The sequence below is a fragment of the Haplochromis burtoni genome, unplaced genomic scaffold (assembly GCF_018398535.1).
Source record: "Haplochromis burtoni strain Fernald_Lab_line unplaced genomic scaffold, NCSU_Asbu1 Contig_257, whole genome shotgun sequence".
Lineage (NCBI taxonomy): Eukaryota > Metazoa > Chordata > Actinopteri > Cichliformes > Cichlidae > Haplochromis > Haplochromis burtoni.
This window is the reverse complement of record NW_024582618.1, coordinates 323,812-348,012: the sequence shown is the minus strand read 5'-3', so window position 1 is coordinate 348,012 and position 24,201 is coordinate 323,812. Positions and strand designations below refer to the sequence as shown.

General features: G+C 43.9%; 1 protein-coding gene across 1 annotated transcript in view; it reads left to right on the top strand.

Annotated features, from left to right (window-relative positions):
• The window catches only part of ephb3a (eph receptor B3a), a 37,424-nt gene extending 13,670 nt beyond the window's left edge, over nucleotides 1-23,754 (top strand). Inside the window, exons 5-15 of the mRNA XM_005939066.3 lie at nucleotides 993-1,328; nucleotides 2,075-2,199; nucleotides 6,981-7,137; nucleotides 7,323-7,431; nucleotides 7,740-7,792; nucleotides 9,372-9,494; nucleotides 10,172-10,419; nucleotides 15,002-15,217; nucleotides 15,507-15,656; nucleotides 18,837-19,030; nucleotides 21,991-23,754. Coding sequence (XP_005939128.1) covers nucleotides 993-1,328; nucleotides 2,075-2,199; nucleotides 6,981-7,137; nucleotides 7,323-7,431; nucleotides 7,740-7,792; nucleotides 9,372-9,494; nucleotides 10,172-10,419; nucleotides 15,002-15,217; nucleotides 15,507-15,656; nucleotides 18,837-19,030; nucleotides 21,991-22,102 — 1,823 coding nt within the window. The 3' untranslated portion in view covers nucleotides 22,103-23,754. The remainder of the gene's footprint in view (nucleotides 1-992; nucleotides 1,329-2,074; nucleotides 2,200-6,980; nucleotides 7,138-7,322; nucleotides 7,432-7,739; nucleotides 7,793-9,371; nucleotides 9,495-10,171; nucleotides 10,420-15,001; nucleotides 15,218-15,506; nucleotides 15,657-18,836; nucleotides 19,031-21,990) is intronic.
• The last annotated feature ends 447 nt before the right edge of the window (nucleotides 23,755-24,201 follow it).

Sequence of the window (24,201 nt, the reverse complement as noted above, 5' to 3'; positions counted from 1 at the left end):
TGTAAAGTCAGGCCCCAGGGGCCTTTCGCTACGTTAAGTGACACACACGGCTCGCAACTGTCTCCCCCAGATCCTCGTCACAGGAACACTGTGGACTCTGACACCGACCAGTGTGTGCAGACAGGCGGGCAGGGACACAAACACCGCCTTCGACTAAACATGCAAACACACACAAACACACAGGCCTGACAGTTCTGTCCCTGCGGTCTGTCAGGGCTTGTGCCAGGCAGCCTGCGCTTTGTGTTGGAAGCTGTGTGCGTTGCACAAGAGAGGCTCAGCCAGTCAATGGCCGGCAGCTTGGACTCAGCGTGTGTTTTAGATGGGTGTCCAATTAAAAGAGCCTCCACTCTGAACTGTGCCTGCCTAATTAGAAAGGACAGGGTGAGTGAAACCCAGCTCAGGGCGAGCTGGCTGAGCTGAAGTCCGTGGACAGGCGGTTTCAGAGCTTAAAGCTTGAGAGAGCCCCCCCCCCTCGCTCTCTTTCTGCTGTGAGACAGGTTAGACTTTCTTCTGCTGGAAGCTTAGAGGCAGAGAGCTTCTCTTCTCTCCCTGTAACAGGATGAAAAGCACGTCTGTTGAACCAATCTGTGTTGCCTCCCTCCTAGTTTATCATACTTTATCCAGGTTTCAAAGGCTCTTGACTCAAAAACGTAGCACTGCTTATTGAATTGCGGTGGCCTTGGGTCATACTGGCACGAGAACATGAATTTCTATCAAGAGTAGATTAGCTAAGTTCCATAAGCACCGAGAGTGGTTATACATAGGAATGGACTGCAGGGCTGCTGGTTTTCTGCTTGTGTTCTCTTAACATGTTGTCTGTTTCAGTACACTTAGCAGCACATCTTCTTCCTGAGATATTAAAGGATTTTTACACCACTGGGGAGGATAATGCCAGCATTGCATCGGGAGCATGACTAAAGCCTCACTGTGTGTTTTTATTCTCTGCCTGCCCACCTGTTTTAACACCTACGTGCGCGTCTGTGTTTGTGCAGCGATCCCCTCGGCGCCTCGCAACGTCATATCCAGCGTGAACGAGACCTCTCTGTCCTTGGAGTGGGAGGAGCCCGAGGACACGGGTGGGCGGAGTGACCTCGTCTATAACGTCGTGTGCAAGAAATGCCTCCGAGACCGGAGCCCGTGCACGCGCTGCGACGACAACGTGGACATCGCTCCACGCCGGCTGGGGCTGAGGCAGAGGAAGGTGGTGGTGAGGAACCTGCAGGCTCACACCCGCTACAGCTTCGAGGTGCAAGCTGTCAACGGGGTTTCCGGGAAAAACACAACCCCACCCAGATACTCCATAGTCAACATCACCACCAACCAAGCCGGTTAGTAGAACGTCTGTCAGTGACACTGGATGTTTCCACAAGTTCATTCATAGAGTAGCTCCAATCAATACCACTTAGCATCACGATGAAACAGGCTGGTTAGTGAATCCCACGTTCAGTCAATGTCTATGAGTGTCTTAATGAGCTTTTAGGATACAGAGCGGTGCTAACACCAAGAGTAAACATTGCTGAACAAGCTCATTGAAAGCGACAGATGGACAGACTGAGCAGGAGCTCAGCCTTTCTGAGGGTGTTACAGGAAAAGGCAGATAAAATGTAAAATGTACACTATATCGCCAGCGTCAGCATTCAGCCCACTGTCAACCAGGCGTCTTACGTTACATCACTGCCAATGTCACCTTTCAGCATCTCCACTTAATATTTGCAGTGTCATCATCAACCAAACTGCTGAGCGCTTTTCACACGCCGTAATTACTTTCCCAGTTAACCTGCACTTAATCCACCTTACTGCAGTTTATGGGCCCAGGACAATGGCTGTCAGTTGAGTCTTCTTCAGGCCTCACAAATCAACAAACTGCAGAGCGGTGAAGGTGAATTGCGTCCCTCTGTTCTTTAACCGTTCAGGTTGAAGAATTTTGAATAATAATTATCTTACTTGGATGGTTTGTGACTTCAGAAGAGGAAAAATCTTGGCAACTTACTGTGAGGACCCGCCAACTTGGATATGAACACACTTTCCAGTACCAGTGTAATAATATACTGTTCTCTCTGATGTCCACCCACAGCACCTTCAGCAGTGCCAACTGTCCATCTAATGCGCTCCACCTCAGACACGCTCAGCCTGTCGTGGCTGCCCCCGGAGAAACCCAATGGAGTCATCCTGGACTATGAGATTAAATACCACGAGAGGGTAAGCTCTGCCTTTATAGCTGCTGCCTTATGTAGGTCATAGTGGGTGTCTTATTTACTCTGACCAAGATTATATTTTGGACACTGGTGTAATGCTGCGATGGAGGTGGACGTTTATATTATAAGCGTTTATGCAAACTCAGCAACTGGTTGTGGAGATGCTGCATCGCTTGCATTGATCAAATTCCCTAGGGCCATTTTATAAACTCGGATGGCTAAACATCCGAGTATACTGCCACTCCTATATTAAAAGAATAAAGCTCTGCAATGGCTCTGCTAAGTCCAGCGTTTGGTACCAGGCCCATTATTTTTTAAAGCTTTACAGGCAAAAACACCACGGAGCGTTTCTAAGCCTGACAGGGAGAATTTCATGAATATTTCACAGCAGCATCATCTCTCTGTCGTTTAAACCTCCATCTCTGCAATTGTCATGCAAATGTTAGAATTACTCCATTCATGTACACAAAGTGATTTGCATGCATTTGATTAGCTTTGCTGGATGACTTCACATTCAATTGTGGGAAAAGTTGAGGCAGGTCCAATATTTTTCTGGACGGCTCTGAATGTAGAAATGATTGAGCTTCAGAACTTTAATATGCATAGGAATAAATCTTTAGTTAAAAACAGGATCCAGTAGGTGCTAGGAGTGTTAGCCATAGTTAGCATATTACTTAGTCAGCCGCTGTGCATCAATAAACTAAATCTGTGATTTAAAAGTGTCATTTCTAAAGTGCAGCTTTTATTTTTTTTCTGTGCTAATGCTGAACACTGCCTTCGCCCTTCAGTTAGAGTAAATACTAAACTGTATTGTAACAGAAGCTCAGTTAGAGCTGTGAACTTCATCTGTGGCGTTTGCTAGCAATAGCTAGTTTGCTAATAGTAGCACCATTAGCCACAGTAGCAGGTTTTTTTGGTTAAACTGGAAAATTTCAAACAATGAATTAAAGATGTGTGCTGCCTGTTATTTTTTGTTCAGCAAGATAATCTGTATAAATGAACACACCTTTTATTATTTTTTAAGCAAAAATTGAATTAGTTAATGTTATAAACATACTACCACTAATCTCCTGTGTTAAAACATCTCGAGTTTCACTTGTTGGTAGATGTTTACTCTCAGACATGTCATGGGTGTAGCACCGTGATGTTACTTGTTTGTCTTGTGCTCCACTACAGGTTACAGAATACATGCCCCAGAATGTATTTTGTAACGTATTCCGTTACGTTCCTCAATGAAAGTAACGTATTCTGAATACTTTGGATTACTTTATATATTATCAAACTTTTTACAACTACATGAATGTACTATTGCTGTGTCATTTATTACTATTACTGAAGGTTACTTGCCATACCAATACCAACTAGATTTTTAAATCGTGATATAAAATGAGTAACAGTAGGGTGGACATTAGGTAAGGCTGCACTTTTTGCTGCGATCTTGTATTGAAAACTATTCCACGCGTATATAAAAAAGGTCCGCGGCTCCGAACCGTAGTAAAGGGACCTCTGGCTAATACGTCGGGCTCCGTGTCGGGCTTGTAGCCGAAAAATAGCTTTACTTTGTTGTCCGGATATATTTTCTAGCAAGAGAGAGGCGTTGCAAGGCTGCTCCAACGGAACTTATTGTTTCGCAGAAAAACACGAACACAGTGTACATTCGAGTCTTAATAGCTTACTTACAACTGGGTTACACTGCCCGTGAGGCTACATTCTTTACGGCTATGCCTGTAACACTCTGCCTATTGCCTTCATGTTAAATAATTTTTTGAACAATAATTTTTAAAAATATTTCTTTTAACATCATTATGCGGGCTGCAAGTAGAGGTGACATGTGCTGCGAGATTGAGACCCAGGCATTAGAGCCTCTGCGTGTTTTGTTTGGGTTTTCACCGGCGTGAAATGACCAGAAATAGAGAGAGGGGACAAAAATAGAGAGGGGACAGCCTAACATATGAAACAAGAAAAGACCGCAGTTTAATCCATTTACTTCAACAAAGTAACTGTATTCTGAATACCACCTTTTTAAACGGTAACTGTAACTGAATACAGTTACTCATATTTTGTATTTTAGATGCTTTATGCCGGTACATGTATTCCGTTGTTGGGGTAGTAGTGTATTACTCATGACTCATTACATTTCTTAAAAGTAATGCTTTGTGCTATCTAATTACTTGTTGGAGAAAGTAATTTGTTACACTACTTAAACCTGCTACATTAATCCATGTAATAACCTAAAATGCATTATCACATAATTACCACATTAAAAACCCGAGGCTACACCTCCACACAGCAACACAAATCCCCATCCTAATGAAGAGACATTAACTTTCTATTAGTTTTTATGCATGAACAAGAAACTAACACCACAAAGCAAAGTTGAAACCTAACCCTAAGAGGCTTTAAAGGGATCTCCACAATTGCTACTTTAGAATTATCTATAAGGAGATATCAATGCTAGAGTGCTGGAAACCCGACTGCTCATCACCGCCTTTGTTACCTGTTGAAGTTCAGGGTCTGGCTGCTGGGCTGTGATCAGCACTTACTCAGCTTTAACATCATTATGGGTTCTTGGCTAGCTTTGTGTTAGCTTACTCTCTGTGCACACACTTCCAAGGAGTCGACGTTGTGTTAGTGTTTGTTGCTGTCTGGGTTACAGTTTGCATTTCACCATCACGATGTTGTCGCTTCATGCAATAAAAAATTTAATTAAAAAATTAATGCCCATATGTTCAGTCCTCAAAAGCTGTAAACCGCTAGTTACCTCTTCTCTGAACAGTAACTGACGTAGATTTCTTACTGAAACATAGTCTTTCCAGGCAGCTTTGACCTGGCATGTAGTTAAATTTCTTGGGAGAAAAGATACGTGGAAGGTTAAGTGTTAAGAGGGACTTCCAGTCATGTTGTAAGATAAGATGAAGATTTCCCACAGAAGTCTAAATCAAGCTTAAAGTATTACTTTCCAATGCGTCACACCCAAACCCTGGATGTGATACAACAACCAAAAAAATATATGGAAAAATATGCCAGAGCCTTCCTGGACAGACAGGAGAATTGTGGGGGGATGACCAGTGCCCCCCCTGAAACCACCCTTGGTGGCGCCCCTGTCCTGAAGGTTGAAATCGATTGAAAAGAAGATACTTCACAAAAAATCTTCTAGCAATTGCTTTAATCATTAACAGCAGCAGTAAAACAAGAAAAATCATGATGTAAATCACAAAACATTTTTCACTTTTTAGGTAAAAGCTTCATCAGTGCAGCCTGCAATTTGCATTTTTTGCTGTCTACGTGTTGTGTTGCTCTTTTCACAGTCTCACTACAGCTCAGAGAGTAGTTGGACAGTGTTTTTACACATGTCTGTCGCTTCAATTTCTAACTACGACTGCAGCAACATAGTAGTGACCAAAGAAATCGCAAGGAGGCTTTTTCCACCCAGTCATACACAAGTGTTTGTCATTGACCAGCCTGTAGGCCTGCGTGACTGGGACTTGTTCGCTTGACCCTGCATTGTCCAAATGACAGTCAGGTTAGTCAAGTAGTTAGAGGTCATGTGTCTCCAAAATCTCAATATTTTGATGCCATAGTTAGAACAGTGCTAACAGTGCAAACACTAACAAGCTTGTTCAGCAGCTGCTTCTATAAACTGTATTAATGCAACTCCAGTACTCGGTGGATACAGTTATAACAAAGAGGGAAACTATCCACAGAGGCCCAAACTGTTTTGTTTTTTTTTTTATGCCAGGCTGTAAACATGTGTTTTTAATGCTGTAAAGTTGGACATTTTAACATGGGTGTCTATGGAGATTGAGTCACTTTTAGAGCAAGCCTCAAGTGGCCATTAAAGAAGCTGTAGTTTTTTGGCTCCTCTGTGTTGGCTTGGGTTGGTTACAGTTTCAGAATACACAAGAGGGGTATTAACTTGGATTTTTCTATGTTGTAGTACAAAACGTGACTACCACTAAAGCTTGCATTAACTGCAGACCGTATTTCAGTCGTCTCACAGAAAAAGCCCAATAAAAAAAAAAATCTGCTGACTTTCAGATAAAGGAGCCAGGGGAGGAAAATGCTAAGTCATTTTAAAATTTTAAGACCTACTCCTGCTACACTGAATATCAGCACAGGTTTGATTCTTTCTTTATGAGTTCATCTTCAGCTGTATTTGTTTTAAAGAACACTTATCGTCTGAATTTAAAACATAACAGCAATTTTTGTTAAACACCAAGTACTGTGGTCACAAGTGACACTTCCAGGATAATGTTATATACTAAAAAGAACTACAGACTCTTTTACTGCCTACGTAATCACTGTTTACAAACTGTAAAAGGGTCTATAACACTAAAGCTAGAAGAAAATTGCCAATCTTCAGCTAGCAATGGCTCATTTATTAGTAATAAAAAACCAGCTGGTCAGACCAGGGATGTCAAACTCATTTTACAAGCCATGAAATGTATGAGTCAAAAGTCCACAGTGTGTATGTCCTCCTTCACATTCTCCAGCGGACCGGATGAGAGTCTTCGCCAGGCCAATTCTGGCCCCCGTGCCGTATGTTTGCCACGCTTGTAATAGACTAAAGAAAGCAGCAAGAGCAAAACTTGTTAGTCTGTTAGAATAAAAAGAAGGACTGGCACATCCACGAATAATGAATTCATCCTTTAATCCCTAAGAAGAAGATTATGACACGACATTTTTTCAGAGTATGATATTAGTTTGTGAAGCTAAGCGAGGATAGAAAGATGGAGACACATAACCCTGCTGTTCTAATATTTAATATTTATGTTTTTCCTTCAGGGCCAAGCAATGTCACACACTGTAACTTCCCAGCACAGCTCAGCCAAGGTGGAGGGGCTGCGGGCTGCCACGCCCTACGTGGTGCAGGTCAGAGCACGCACCGTTGCTGGGTATGGACGCTACAGCAACCCCATGGACTTCAGCACCAGCCTCCACAGTACGGACTCGTTCTCTCCCACTTTACCGTCTGTTCCTGATGATCTGCTGCAACGGTTCTCTTAATGAGGGTTCAGACTTGATAGTTTTATGGCTGCCCTAATTGGTAGCCATTATGCATGCAGCGCGAGCCACCCTTTAATCTCTCTGCTGTTATGCATTCATTTGTGTGTCTCCATGGCCCAGGTGACCCTCAGAAGTCCGTGCAGGACCAGCTGCCTCTCATCATCGGCTCGGCATCCGCAGGTCTGGTGGTCATTGTTGCCTTGGTGGTTATCGCTGTTGTCTGCCTTAAGTAAGTGTTTGATTTTCATTACCGACAGGCTGAACTACATGTTTTCACTTTGTCCATTAGACTTTGAACAAAGACGCTCATTAAATTTTAACATGCTCTCAGAGGATGTAAACTGTTAGCCGCTACAAATCAGCTCCAAAAGAGGGGAAACAAAGAAAGGAAAAAGCAGATGTGCTGCCAGGAGTTTCGTCCTCAGCCTGTGATTATCTGATAGCGGAGTTAGACGTTAGCTTGATTCACTGTACCTGGAAAGCTGGCCAGGGCTGATTATGTCAATGTGACTTTTCTCATGTGCTTCTTGTTTACAGGAAGCAGCGCAGCGGGTCAGAGCTGGAGTACACTGAGAAACTGCAGCAATACAGTAAGTTTATGTGCTGAGCTTGGAAACCGTCTCCTCTGTGCTACTTTTGCTCATGCCAGCACAGTTAGCCCACTGATTCAATCAATTATCCAATCACCTGTTTGAGGCAGGAAAACATTTCCCTGTTGTCTCGGAGGAGGTCCGAGCACACAGATCATCTGAGTTGAAGTAGATACGTGCGCAGCGGGAAATAATTCCACACTGGACGAGGAGGGGCTGCCCACACACTGAAATGTAAAATATTTGTTAATGCAACATTTTTCCGAGGTCTTTGCTCGATGAAATTTCAGTCTGCGGAAAGTCATTTGTTTGGTTTCTATTTTTTCCCCCTGAAACACACATGGCATGAATTGCAAGCTCCCCAATGTGATTCAAGTTCTCCACTTTTCTGTCTGCCTGTGGACTGGATGCTGTCATTTGAAGGCCAGAAATAAAGCAAAATGAATTGTTTGTTAACTATATTTTGTTTTGATAGGTTTGATAGATTCTAATGCAAAACATCAGCCTCGCTGCACAGATCTTAATCAAGGCGCTATCAGTAGGAGAACAGGACTAAGAATCTACTGCTGTGCTGTGAGTCTCTGTCTGAGCACAATAGTGTCACTTGCAGTTATTATAAACTAAACTCAGTGATTCAATTTTACCAAATCACAACAGCAGTCGCCTCAAGGTGCTTTATATTATAAATTAAAGACCCCCCAATTCATACGATGCCCTATGAGCCAGCACTTGGCAACTGCGGGAAGGGAAAACTCCCTTTTAAAAGGAAGAAAATGTCCGGCATACATCTGCCATGACCAGTTGGGAATGAGTGGAGGAAAACCGGATAAAAGACACGCTGTGGAAGAGAGCCAGAGATGAATAACAGCTAATTATTAAATGCTGAGTGGTGGATGCGGTGGCGGTGGCTCTGCCTCCCAGTCTTCTCTTAAATACCGTAGGAACCACAAGCAAACCTTCAGTCTGAGAGAGAAGTGCTCTCAGGATGGCACTATAAGGTCTCTGAAAATAACATGTGGTGTGATTATTAAAACCTTGTATGTGTCGAGAAGGAAATTACACGATTAGGCCTTAAATTTTGACCTGATCCTGGGATTAACTCACATGTGGGCAGATGCCTACAATTTCCTACATCAGTGTAAATGTTCATGTAGGGATTAAGTGGATTTTTCTTATGTTCTGTTTTTGTATGTTAGAAATCTTCTCACTGCAGCCATATTTCGATTCACTTATTCAATATGTGGCCACGCTGTAAAAAATGTCCACTCGTGCATCAGAAGAAAAGTCAGACCGATCTTTAGGATTAGGATTTATCCTTTTCATTACATGAATGTCTCTGCTGAATCTCATAGCAGTTCGCCACAAAGTTGTTGAGATGAATCAGTGTGGATTCATCGTCTGGCTTTGCTATCCGTGGATCAAACACAGCATAGCTAGGAACATGTCTTATTTATACTGCAGCATTGATTTCACTCATATTATTCAGCCGTTGCCGTATTCAAAGCTTTGCTTTTAACAGATGAACTCATATGAACGACATTAAAGATGCAGATTTTTTCCATTTTTCTCTATTTTTTAGTTTCTCCGGGGGTCAAAGTGTACATCGACCCTTTCACCTACGAGGACCCCAATGACGCAGTCCACGAGTTTGCCAAAGAAATAGACATCTCCTGTGTAAAAATAGAAGAAGTCATCGGCGCAGGTAAAGAACCCTGATGTTTTTTGTCCAAGTGGACAGAATAATTTACCTTTATTAAACATTTATTTGAGCAAGAGTATGCCATCAAGGCCGGGCTCTGCTCTGTTAGAGAGTCCTCTGTGGGAGAGCAAGGTTAGGATTCAGAGTGCACATGAGAGCTGTGGGTGGGAAGGACTTCTCTGTAGCTCTCCGCCCCTCCTTCCTTTATTTCTTTCTTTCTTGTCTTTCCAGCAGCATGTTGTGTCCTAACTTCACCTCAAATGACAGTCTGCTCCCGCTCGTTCAACCTTCCTGTCTTCTCTGTCTTTCCTTCCCTTGTAAACATTCGTACTCAGGCACCAAATGCAAAACCCTCAAGTACCTCGCCCACCCTCTGTCTCCCTGCACCCCTCCCAGGTTGCACACTCGATCTATACCAGTCACTCCCTCTCTCCCCAACATCTTCGACCCCTGACCCCACTAGCGACCCCCGTCTTCTCTTTTCTAATTCTCTCCCACAGTCGAAGTCGACCCTCAACTCACTCCCGAGTCCGACCAGTAACGCTTCCTCTCCCCGCACTCTCCCTGACGCTCTCTTTCCCGCCACCCCTCCTCCCCGTTCATTCCTCTGCTCACTCAACCCCTGCCCACCTCCATCACCCCCCACCCCTCCTCTCGCCACCTCGTTCTCCTCGCTCCAGGTGAATTTGGCGAGGTGTGCCGCGGGCGTCTCAAGCAGGCCGGGCGCAGGGAGATGGTGGTGGCGATCAAGACGCTGAAAGCCGGCTACACCGAGCGTCAGAGGCGGGACTTCCTCGCCGAGGCCTCCATCATGGGTCAGTTCGACCACCCCAACGTGATCCGTCTGGAGGGCGTCCTGACGCGAAGCTGCCCCGTCCTCATCATCACCGAATTCATGGAGAACGGAGCGCTCGATTCCTTCCTCAGGGTAAGCTTGGCGGGAGGCGTGCGCCGCCCAACGCCTCTGACAGAAAAAAGATTGCTTTCTGTTTGCATCAAAGCTGAGAGGAACACACACACACACACACAGTCATTCACGATACCTCTGGGTTATCAGAATGTTTTACTCTCTGTAAAACACCCCGAGGCTCTTTACTTGCTGAGTGATAGAGATTAAATGCGCAATATAACGCCTGGAGACAAGCATAGTGTCTCTGCTTGACGTGACTGAGTGATGCTGACAGGCTTTTCCCGTGCACAAACTCCTGGTGGAAAACTGTCACACACGCAGACCTTTGGATAGGTTTGCTTCTGTGTATTAGAGAGTCTTTGTACCACCGCAGAATACATTAGTGATCAGAGTTTTTGGTTCAGACCACCTACACAAAACGTTGAACAAAGGCGGGATGAGAAATGAGGTGTCACAAGGTACATTTCCAGCTGCGTGGGGACTATTACATGTCATTTACATCCAATAAAATGTGTTTTCTTGCGTGGCTGTACTGTGAAGAAGACTACTGCAGCTTTTTGACTAAATGACAATTCTTCATGCTTGTGATGAATAAATGCTCTAATAGCTGGTATTAATAGCAGTTTTCGGGGGATATTGTTAATGATATTGAAGAAAGGCGACACTGACCAGCTTGTCGAGCTGGTTTCGGTGGGTTTGATGCCTGGTGTGATGTCGGTTCTCTCTTAAAGAGAATTCGTCACACAGTTTAAAAAAGTATTGCTCAGTACTTTGTTGAAGCTGCTCAAGGCCACTCTTGGCTGTGTGCTCAGGGTTGGTGTTGTGTTGGAACATGAGCCTTTGCTCCAGTCTAAGATCCAGAGCGCTCTGAAGCAGGTTATCATCTAGGCTGCATATCTCTGCATTCATCTTACCCTTGATCCTAACTAGTTTGCCACTTCCTGCTTCTGAAAACCTTCCCTACAGCACGCCACCATGCTTCACTGTAGGGATGGTATTAGCCAGGTGATGCTTAGTTTCCTCCAGATGTGATGCTTGGCATTCAAGCCAGGGGTTCAATGTTTGATTCATCAGACCAGAGTATTTTGATTCTCATGGTCTTAAAGCCCTTCGGGTAACCTTCAGTCTCGCCACTCTACCAAACAGGCCTGATTGGTGGAGTGCTGCAGAAAAGGTCCTTCTACCCCAATCGCTCGGACTGGTCAAGTGGCCAGATCTAGGAAGAATTTCAAACTTCTCAATACTTATCAATGCAGTACTTTTAATACTTATGTACATGTTAATATTTTGCATTTCAAACAAAATAAAATAATCAAAAATTTCACTTTTTTCAGTTTTCAGGATGTTAATTGTCAAGCACAATTTGATCTCTTTTTAAAAATCGTTCTCAATTCAAAGCCTTTTGGACTTTAGAGTGCTAATATATTTGTTTTAAAAAGAAGCGGTTTGACGTGGTCCTCTCTGACTCTGTGAAAGATCTATCGGAGTTTACAAGGATTCATTAATTACCTGAAAACCAGCTGATTTATCAGCAATAAGAATAATAGCTGCAGCTCCACACGAGAGCCCTCACTTCCTTTTCTCGATCGCGGGGAATTAATCAGTTTTGATAATTATTTGTCGAGATGGAATAAATGATAAATATTCATCAGTCGTAGTTTCTGAAATTTAATCACTCAAAATCTGTATGCCCTTTTTTTTGTTCCTTTTTTACGTTTAGTCGCTGTGTAACTAATTAATAACATTTATAAATGTTGTCTGAATAAGTAGCTTTACAGAAACCGCTGACATGAGGGGCGAGTTTACCGTCGTATTGGCGGTGAACGGCTGGCTCTAGTTGATTTCCACGCTTTTCTCCAACCAGTCGGTAGAGACCGACTTATTCATCTGAACTTAATATGTTTGGTGACACTAACGGTTCTTTAAGAGTGGGTTACTGAGCTCAGCTAACCTCGGCAGTGCCAGAAATTAGCGAGCGGGGGCTAGCTGGTTTACATTTCGATACAGGGAAGGGGGCATTGGGCGGTGACAGCCACACTCCAATATGATTGTGACACCACGAATGCTATCAGACCAGAGTGCTGTTAAGCTTGCATTACCCAACATCTAGATCAGACTGATAACACTGATATGATATAAATATGCTGATTTTAGATTGTAAATCTACTAATATATGATGCTGTGTTATTATATATAAAGCATTTCAGCAGGGTATCGGTGATTAAACTCCTGTCCAGCTGCCACATTAAACCGATGTGCACATTAATGAGTCAATAATTTAGGCAAATCATTAAAATACTTTAGATTTACTTTGTGCAGCAGCACTTTTTAAGTACATGAACCTGAAAATAGTGACAAATATCTTCTAAATCTCTTGATGCATGCTCAATCATCCAGGAAAGTAAATCTCCAAAAAGTTGATTCTGTTCATCTGGACGTAGCGTTTTGTGGGAGAAACGTTTCGTCACTCGTCTGAGTGACTTCTTCAGTCTCATCTAACAGCAGGTTTCCCCAATCTTATAAACAGTACATTTGCATAATGACTGAAACCAGCCCACTGAATGAACAATGGGCTGGGAGGTCAGTTCCTTGATCTTAATTATGCAAATTCTCATGACCATTGATCAACAACCACTGATCAGTGGCCATGAGTACCCTTCACAGAGAGTTGGGGAATTAAGGAACTGACCTCCCAGCCCATTGTTCCTCAGTGGGCTGTTTATAAGATTGGGGAAACATGCAGTCAGCTGAGACTGAAGAAGTCACTCGGATGGGTGACGAAACGTTTCTCCCACAAAACGCTACGTCCAGATGAACAGAATCAACTTTTTGGAGATCTTCTAAACCTGTTCTTTACAGTCTGTTTTTCAGAATCAAAGGCTCTGATTTCTTTTCTTTCTCTCAGTTGCTCAGTTAAAATAACATTTGTTGGTTCTAATCTTAGTTATCAAGTAATCATCTGTATCATTACTGCGGACGATTTCAGATGTTTTTATGTATAAAATCTTTGGGTTTTAGGATATATGTTTTTATTGTATTTTGTCGTTTTTATTCGTTTGTCAATCATCAAGTCAACTCGCCGTCTCCTTTCTAATCATTTTGGACACTTTCACAATTTTCAAGTTAATTTTCAATTTATAAATAATGAACTGATAACGCCAACACTCATTATTTGCAGCTCCACATCTGATAGTGCAGCCTGAGCTTTTTTTTTCCCTCCTTCTCACCCACTCCTCTCAGCCAGCTGTCCTACAGATAACAGAAAAAGTGCCTGCTCTGTGCTCTCCTCTCCCCCGCTCTCCCGCCAGTGTCACACTGCCTGTGACTCAGAGGAACTCAGAGTCCTGCTCTAACAAGGAAACTGTTGAGTTAATGCACACACACACACGTGCACGCACACATGCACAAACTGTCCAAGCGTGTCACCCGCAGTGGAGCTTCAGACTCCCCCCCGGACATGTGGACATATGCACATGTAGAAAACTTTATAGAAACACAGAAATAACACACATGCACTCATGCCACCGTGGCTTTGAAGGCCTGCTATGAATCACGGCTGTTTACACATCCATCCATCCCGGCTTGTTTGCCTGTCAGACTTCATTGGAGTGTGCAGACTACAAGGCAGGATGTTTATGGGTTTGCGATGGCACGTCCTGTGTTCTTTGCTTTCTCATCGCGGAGCCAAAGAAGGAATTGATTATGTCGGGAAAAAAATTCTTATTTTCCCCACCCCTGTGACTCCCTTCGCTCGGATTAGATATTCAGGTCATGAGAGAAAACCTCCCACCGTAGCTTCGTTCAATTTTGCAGAAATTTCAGATCATTTTTTAACTGGTTAATTGATTAGTTTTAGTTCAGCTCCCACACATCAGGGTACACGCGCCTTCGCGAGTCAGGAGCGCTGATTTATTGCGATCTCGAGTATGTGACACGCGTCACAAATGCGGAGAATTGTAAATTAAACCCTGAAAGCCCTCATCTAAGATTACTTTCATGCTTCTCAAATGTTGCACGAGAGGGCAAATCTCTGCTTTTCGAGGACTTTGCCCTTTTTACAAATGATCTTTGAGCAACATGACATAGTGATTTTGTTGACGGGCTGATTTTATTCTCATGTCCACAGGAAGAAGAAGAAGCAAAGCCATGTTCAGCCTTTAACTGCTACTAGTTTGTCAGTCAGTGAATGAGGGGAAAATACCTGCAGTGGTCTGGTTTTGATTGCAGTGTTTTGGCTCCCATTATTATATTGTTTTGTTGAGTCAATGGCGAGCCATACCAGCTTTAGTATGACAGTAAAGACTCTAATTAATCAGCTAATTGGACAGCATGCATGAAAAGGTCAGCTGTCAGTGACTGTCAGCAGGAGCCATGAAGCACTATGACAGATGTCATGTTTACGTGGCCTCGGTGACTGATCTCCTGCCTCTGGTTCTCCTCTTATCTCCCGTACTCGCCCCTATCATCTGTTTCAACACATCTTTTCTCTTTCTCATTTTCCACTCCCTGTTCATTAACCGCCTCCTCTGCTGCACCCTCCCCGCTTCTCCCCCTCTATCTCTGACTGTGTGCATGTGTGTTTTTTTTTCCTTGCTTGCAGCTGAACGACGGGCGCTTCACAATGACACAGCTGGTCGGGATGCTGCGCGGCATCGCTGCAGGCATGAAGTACCTGTCAGACATGAACTATGTTCACCGAGACCTCGCCGCCCGAAATATCCTGGTCAACAGCAACTTGGTCTGCAAGGTCTCCGACTTTGGCCTGTCGCGCTTTCTGGACGACACGTCCGCTGACCCCACTTACACAAGCTCTCTGGTTGGTGAAATACGCGTGAATGTGTGTGCCGCTGTGCGTTTGTGTACACTGTGCTTGTTTAATTGGGCGTCTTAATTCGATCCCCCCTCACTTGTTTCACATGTACACATAAATGCATGTGTGACTGTTCACGTGTGCCAATATTTACGTTGGCGCGCGACACCATCTGTGAAATTTGCATTTGCTGTTTTTTTTTTTTGCATTTGTGTGCTGCTGCTTGTGCCTGCGCTTATAGGATTGGAGTATCTTTCAGAGTGCTGATACCATCCCCCTCTGTCTGTGTGTGCAGGGCGGTAAGATTCCCATTCGGTGGACAGCACCAGAGGCCATTGCCTTCAGGAAGTTCACCTCTGCCAGTGACGTATGGAGCTACGGCATCGTCATGTGGGAGGTGGTCTCCTATGGAGAGCGGCCATACTGGGACATGAGCAACCAGGATGTAAGTCAGCACAAGAGTCTCACGAGAAAACGTATATCTATAGCCTGAAAGCTCATGGAAGGAGTTTCATGTCTAAGTTTAGGGCCGGCTGAGAGTTTCTCCAGGCTGCTGTGGCTTTGATTTCCAGCGTGACATGTTGGACTCGGGCCTGTTCTGCTGTCTTTATCTCCTCACTGCAGATGCTGGTTGCAGCTGCGTGCCTATGTTCTAGTTTTTACCACCTTATTTACGGCCCTGGCCTGCCCACCCCCCTACAAATCCATACTGCAAAGCCTCCCTCCTCACACTTACAAAGGCATACTCAGGATTGGCTTTTTCTCTCCTTCTTCTTTACGTGTGTTGGTACCTGTAGGCTATCTGCACTGCACAGACATTGTAACTGCAGCAGTGAGCTCGAAGGAAAGAAAAAATAAATCTCTTGGTTCCTCCTCCCTGAACAAAGTACTGAAGCAATGTGTACACCTCCACTTCACTCTCTGAGGAATATCTGCTCTGTACTGAGCTTCAAAAAAGCGACTTATAACGCTGATACCAATAAAGCAAAGGAGAAAAAAAAGGATCAGAAATGAAAAATGGCAGTAATGTATGTATAACTTTCACAACAGAACCCACATGCAGTAATGAAAGCATCAAAGTAGAAGCCCACTATTGTTCCCAATAGCCTTTGTGCCACAGTCATCGCTCAATAAGCAACAGAGTCAACAAATACGAGATATAAACAGAAGTACTCGCAGACTAGAAGCACGACATAAAAATCAAAGAACAAGCGGCGGGAGACGAGAAGCGCTGCAGAAATGTTTTATTGTTCCCAAATGGCATTTTTTTATTGTTGTGGGGAGTTAAAACCCATACGCAGCTTACGGAGGCAAATGCAGTTGCTAGGCGAACTCGCATCCGTGAGCCGACGTGTTCTTCCTCCAGTTTATTGTTTCTCCCATCAATCATGCCAGTTCTGAAGTGACAAATTTGAGAATATTGTTTTTATAGTTTTGTTAAGACGCTGAAAGAAAGATTGGAATGTGTGACAGCACGAGCTGAGGAACTGTTTAATGCAGGAGATAATACAGGAACTGCCGATTATTCTCACACCACAACAACAAAGGCCAAACAGAATGAGCATAATACGAATGATTCAGAGCCAAATGGTAACACTCTGTAGAGGCGCCACATGAAATTTGCCTAAATCCTTATGCACAGTCTTCTGGGTTGATATTTATTTAGCATAGCAAATTTCAAATGCAATCTTCATTTGAATGTGTTTGTGGCGGAAATGATTATGGACCAGAGTGAGACAGGTTTACAATTATCAGAAAGCTTGCCATAAAATGTGTCCAAATATATCGGTGTTCTTTGTCTTCAAAGGAAATTTAATGATTTCAGAGACCCCTCAACTTTATCCCTTAATGCAATGATTTCTGAAAACTCTAAGATAGGTTTCCATTAAAATTTCTTACAAGTATACAAAGGATGAAGAGTAATAGCTGAAACAAGTTTCAGATTTCTTTAGCAAATGATCAAAAACTTGCAAAACAAATGGTATTCTCCTCTTAAAATGCTAACAGCCTAAACATCCATCCATCCATCCATCGTCATCCGCTTTGTCCGGGGTCGGGTCGCGGGGGTAGCAGCCTAAGCAAAGAGGCCCAGACCTCCCTCTCCCCAGCCACCTCCTCCAGCTTGTCCGGGGGAACACCAAGGCGTTCCCAGGCCAGCCGAGAGATATAATCTCTCCAGCGTGTCCTGGGTCTGCCCCGGGGCCTCCTCCCGGTGGGACATGCCTGGAACACCTCACCCAGGAGGCGCCCAGGGGGCATCTTTGTCAGATGCCCGAACCACCTCAGCTGGCTCCTTTCAATGTGGAGCAGCAGCTGCTCTACTCTGAGCCCCTCCTCCCGGATGGCCAACCTTCTCACCCTATCTCTAAGGGAGAGGCCAGCCACCTTTCGGAGGAAGCTCATTTCTGCCGCTTGTATCCGCGATCTTGTTCTTTCGGTCACTACCCACAGCTCGTGGCCATAGGTGAGGGTAGGGACGTAGATCGACCGGTAAATTGAGAGCTTCGCTTTTACACTCAGCTCCCTCTTCACCACGACGGACCGGTGCAAAGTCCGCATTACTGCAGCTGCAGCCCCAATCCGTCTGTCGATCTCCGGCTCCCTTCTCCCATCACTCGCGAACAAGACCCCGAGATACTTGAACTCCTCCACTTGGGGCAGGAACTCATCCCCGACCCGGAGTGGGCACTCCACCCTTTTCCGGCTGAGAACCATGGCCTCAGCCTAAACATTTTAAACATTATTATGGTGTATTCTTTCAGTTATCTCTTGTAGTACACTTCTGCATAGTACAAAATACTTTTTGCATAGTACATGAACAGGGTAGTGTTGTTTCAAATCCAAAGACGGCTAGTAATGCGCTTGTTGAAAATGGCGATTGCAGCTAATGACCTTTATCAACATTAGCTGCTTCACTTTGCAGAACTTTACAACTCGTCAAGCCTCCGACCCTTTTTTACATCAAAGACTTCATCAAGATACTTCAGCATCCACAAACATCAAATCATGCCACAAGTATAATATTAATACCTGACAAAAACAAAAACAAACCAATGTTAGCTAGCTTGCTAGCTAGCGTTGGCACTAACTAGCTAGCTAACTTTAGCAATGTCGGTGTACCCTCCCACTGGCTGAAAACTGGTTGATGGTCACATTTCCCCTACCTTGGAGACAGCTTGGCAAGCACTGAGGATGAAACATGTTTACGCCTTAGTTTTTTACACCATCTTACACTTGTAATAAAACCCTTGTCAGTGTTGACATCAAATATACTATATTATTGCTTTTATATTATTGCTTTTAGCTTCATTCAGTATTTAGTGGAGACTCAAACAAAATTACCTTACAGATACAAATTTTTGTGACCGTTAAGTTACGTGCACGTTTAAAATTATTTAAGTGCCAGACTTAGACAGACAATTCCAGTATAAATTTTCCTCAACTTAGAGCTGAGTGATTGAAGTGACTACCAATGAGAGTGCAGCATACTGGATATTGTAAATAAATGAGAGGATTACCATTCATCAGTCAGGAGTAAACTGTCAGCTTCAAAGTGATGCACAACAAGTGAAACACTCCCTGTGTGGACAAGCCAGTTGTTAAGATTGACTTCCTTTGCCTTCAGGTGATGACAGCAGTAGAGCAGGACTACCGGCTGCCCCCACCCATGGACTGTCCCATGGTGCTGCACCAGCTGATGTTGGAGTGCTGGATGAAGGAGAGAAACCTGAGGCCCAAATTCTCCCGAATCGTCAGCACTTTGGACAAGCTGCTTCGCAACGCCGCAAGCCTCAAGGTGGTGACCAGCACCTACTCAGGGTGAGTCTACAGTTAGGTCCTTGATTTGTTGCAGTGCATATTAAGTTGCATATTAAGGCAAACAGTCAATTCATCTTGGTTTGATTTGTCCAAAGATTTTTTTTTTTTTCAGAACTGTGCAGGTTGTTTTAGATTTTTCCCTTACAAAGTTTAATCTGGCCTTCTTGTTTCTTGTGTGTAACCAGTGGTTTGCACTTTGTGAATCCTCTATATTGAATGAAAAAACTAGTTCAAGGTTGTTGTTTTTTTTTCCTTTTTTCTTTTTGATTTGTTTAGATGTTTTGAAGATGTTTCTGTTAACCATGTAAATAACTCTGCGATCATCCACTTTAGTTCACTTTTGGTCTTGCTGAGCTGACCAGTCTCTTCTTTTCTTTTTAAGAAAGTACCAGATTGTTTTTCAGTGAACTGATGGCTTCCCTCTCTTCCCTCTTAATGAACTTTGTTTATTATGTTTTCTTCATTTACCGTGAAATAACAAGGAGGGAACCGGTCTCACCCGCCTATTAAAACCGATTGCCAGTCAAACGTCCAATTAAAAATGTGGGGCTATGTATAAAAATGGCTGCAATTCCTGAACAGTTCATTCAAATATTTAGTAAAAACCTCTTGAATTAAATCTGAAAGTTTGCTCTTCAAATCTAACTGTATATGCAGGATAAATTTAAAGTAGATGTCCATGTGACATGTCAGAGTCGGGCTGATTTCAGTATGGTTTTTCTGTCGGTTATAGGAAGACAAGTAAGTTCGGTTAAATTTTCTCTTCCATCCAGAGATGGTATAGATCTGTTAGAATCACAGACTTTGATTACCTTGTTGGAAGGCTGGAGGTTTCAGACACTTTCCCACCACCCAGCAAGCACTTTGAGACAGTTTTCTCTTTTTCTAGCTAAAGATCAATGTTGAAGTTAATGTTAAAGTAGATGAAGAGAAGTTGCAAAGTGGATGGAGAGTGTTGCTTTTAGAAAAGTGTTGCGTCTCAGTCCTTTATGGAAAGAGCAAAGCGCTTCACTGTCACCACCTTGGCAAGTTTGCCGCGAGATTTAGCAACTCTTCAGAGAAACTCGCTGAATTTACTTTTCTTGGTCGCTGCTACAGAAAAAATAAATAAAATATCAGTGGGTTTCCATGCACAGGAAGTTCTAAACGAGTGTTTGGGGCTGCAAATTTAGAATCCAGCTCGTGTCCGTTTTGAGGATTCCCGGGTCACAGCAGCAGCAGCCAGAGTTTACAGTAAATGCAGAAGCATGGACTCTAATTAGAAATAATACCAGCTGTGTTGTGGCAGACTTGGCACCTGATGTATAACTAAGGCATAAAATGCTTTTGAGGTCTTTCTGCAATAAGAGCAGAAATAGTGCAAACACAAGGAAGCAGTGATGCAATTCCTTCTCTTTCACCTTGTGTGAAATTGTCCTCTGTATTGCATATGACGGCTGTGAAGTGCAGGATGAAGACTGGTGCAGGGACGAGCAGCGCCGCGCCTCTGGGTTGTGGGAATGAGATGTCACAGTAAAGAAAATTATGGCTGGCCTAAGGAAAGGCACAACAGGGTTCATGCTTGTTGGCTTCGGTTTTGTTTTATGCTTTTGGGGGACTTGGGAGGATGCCTCTTTGAGCTGAAGACCTTTGCGAGCAAACAGCGGACTCTGACATTTCCCGTGGACGTGTAAAGATTTCGCTTACTCGTAGGCGCCCGTCTTCGATTTCGAGCTTGTTCTCACTGTTGAATTTTAATGATTAGTACTTCTTTTAAGACGTACCAGATCCCTACATCTTAACCGATGCGTAACGAAACGAGCACACGTCCTCGAGCCCCTGCCTCTGACGTCGGCGATGGCACCCTGTTTCAGAGTCACATGAGGCAGAAATTGTACGCAGAGGATCCGGGTCTGATGCCAGCTTCTTGGCTCACAGTTTCACTCTAACACTGAGCCCCAAGGGCGATTCTTATGCCAGGATTTGGGCTCGGCGAAGCTAATTGTGTGTGGAAATGTAATGGCTGACCTCAGTTTAATTCCCCCTATACTTGGCTGGATGCTGGAATGTAGGTGATAGGACAGACAGCAGCCAGAGCTGCTGATGTGGAAAAGCAGGAGGTGATGAAGTGTGAGTAATAAGGGAGATTGAGGAGAAGCTAAAAGAGAGGAATGTGTTTAATTAGGTTGCTAATGAGCTTTTTAATGCATCAGGGGAGGGTGCACCCAATGCTGTGATGAGCAAATAGGAAGGCAATGGGTGTGTGTGTGTGTGTGTGTATGCATGTTGTGCTGTTGTTGTGTTCCGATGACATGCCAATGATTAATTTATGGCCTCATCTGTATGCAGCAGCTAGAGATATAGATGGAGAAGGAGCAGGAGGAAGAGGAGGAGAGGGAACGGATCATGTTGTCAGAGCATGATTTAGAGAGCGTCTCCCGTGTTTGCGCGTGCGCGCGCGAGCCGTCGGAACGCTCGCTGCTGCTCACCTGCCATTGGCTGCTCAGTGATGTCGGGGCAGATAACGGAGGGAGAGAGAGGATATGAGATGCGGCGCTATCTGTGGAGTATCTTGTGCCACGAGGGCCTTAAAAACAAGGACACTGGCCGAGGAACAAAGGACACTCGGAGGCTCGCGGGGCTTTTTCCAAGATAGCCGAGAAATGTGTTGAACTTTTATTAAAACTGGAAATGCGATGAATAGATTCAGGCTTGGCATTTGAGTTGGATGCTGTTTATAGCAGATGAATCTCCGGATCAGCAATTTTGAGCTCATTCTCCTGGCGCTGTATTTTTTCATTGTCCATAACCAGGAGATTTAAGTGTATAGACTCTGCAGAATTTAGCTACGCTTGACACCAAGATGGATTAGGCCTTTATCCACCTTCAGCGAGAGCACTTAGTGGCGCGATAATGAGTTGCACCTTTTGTTTAAAGTGGCCGTGAACTTGGCGCTGACCTGTGTGGCTTTGTGTTGGCAGGGACCTGCTGCGGCTGGGAGGAACGCTGCCGGGACACAACAGGAAGAGTCCGGACAACAGTCAGGAAATCATTCGGCAACAGATGAGCCAAACTCTCCCGATCAGGGTGTGAGCTGGAAGGACTAGCTAAAAACTACCTAAAAACTCTTGAGACGAAGAGCTGATGTAAAATAAATTTTAAAAAAAGAAGAAGTAAATGAAAAGGATGGAAGCTCCGGCGACACAGCGAAAGAGGACCATTCTGGAGATTTCTTTCCCACTGGAGACTCAGTGTCTGTTTAAAGAGAACTCTCCATTCCAGTGTGTGTGTTCATTACTTGACACTTGTGGATTTGTGACTGTTGACATAAAGCCAGACTTCTTATTGCTCCCTCTCAGGTTGTGTTTGCATGTCTGCATGTGTTTTCTGCTGGTTGGGGAATCAGTCTTTTCCTTCTCTTCACCCTCCGACTGAGGACAGGGCGGGCAATTTCACGCAGATGATGCAACAGTGCCAAGATAAAGCAATCGTTTGCTTAAAACCAGCTCAAAGACAGCTGTGGACCATCTCTCCAATCAGCGATTCCTTTTCTTTTTAAAAGAAAAAAAACCCAACCAAATATGTTCATTCATTTTGCAAATTTTATTATTCTTATTTTTTCCTGTAAAACAAGAAAAAAGAACTACACACTTTTCATCCGCTTCCTCTTAAAAACCGTCTTCCGTGTGTAACGGGAGACGTTACAAAACCTGTACAAAGCATCCGAGTCTTCACACCGTCTCTCTCTCGGTCCGAGGGGAGGCGTAGCTGACACTGTGCGGGACACGTCATGTGCATGCCAAAGTGGAAACGTCTTCACGAGAAAAGGATGAATAACGGTCCTCCTTAACTGTTACTTTGTCGGCATCTTGCTGGATGGGCTTTAACGTCCACGTTTTTTCTTAATCTTGTTTGACTCACGGACGCATTGTTTTGAATGCTAACTTATTATCTGGCGAAGAGGTGATTCCTACCTGGACTTACCTTCTTTTTTTTTAATCACTTGTTTTCTGACATAAACAAAGCAGACAGACATGAATGGGTGAATTAGGAATCAATAGTTCTGCTCACACAGAGTACATTACCTTTAAACCCACTGAGCAGACATGTTCAAGGGCCTGTCTTTTCATTTTGTTTTTGGTTGTTGTTGGATTTGGGGATTTTCTTTTCCTCAAATTAAAAGCGCCTGTGGTAATGCTGTGTTGTACATTAAACTCTGGTGTTGCAGGTCAGTGTGAATCTAAAAGGTCGTTATCCAGATGATAGCTTGGTGACCTTAATAGCGACCAGACCTACAAACACGGATGTAAAATCGACCGCTCGCTGGTTCATCTCTCCTCACGTGTTTTCTCCAGCGCGCCGGCTCTCAGCGCAGTTTCCTATTAAAACGACTGCCTGTATATAACACTATATTTGTATTAGACCAACCTGCTCGGCATTTACAACTATCTGACCTGACTTTGGCCTCTCTATGACCCTCGTTTATATGCTTGTTTGTTTAATGTTGAGGAGCAGACAAATAGAGGAAAATTACAGTTAAATGGTCATTAAATATCTGAAACTATATGTCACGCTGAAAGAAAATGTGTCTGTTAGGGCAGACTCTTTTTTTTTTTTTCCTGTGCAAGTAAAGGTGTATTAGATTGTAAAGAAGAAAAAAATTTGCCAGAAAAACTAGAACAAAAATAAGCATTTCTCTTTCAGTATTTTTACGATAATCATATGCAAATAAATTATTAAATGGATCTCTGGTATTCTCTTTGATTTCTCCGTGGGTTCACTAGGCCGAAGTTCCCGGCCTCCTCTCATCCAGCCGTGGGATGAAACTAGGCGAGAAGCGAGCGTGTTTTACCTCCTCGGTCGGAATATCACAGCGGCTTTGGATGAACTCATTAAGATTTAAGATTAATCAAAGCCCCGTCCGCACAGCTCGCCAATTAGCGAGACCACAGGACTATTCTGGGGATTTTGCAGTCTCTGTTGCTGCTGGAGAGGCTTCAAGGAGGCAAAGTTAATCTGGCTTCACACCAAATGTCAGCGTTATTTGGCTTTAATCTGTCTGCCAGGACACAAACCAGGTCCCTGCGTACTGCCGCGGTTGAGTGAAGCTGTCACCCACTGTTTTTATTGACTGAGAGGAAGCTCGACTGTCGGGGGGTTCATACTTAACCATCTCTGACTCACAGCTCAGG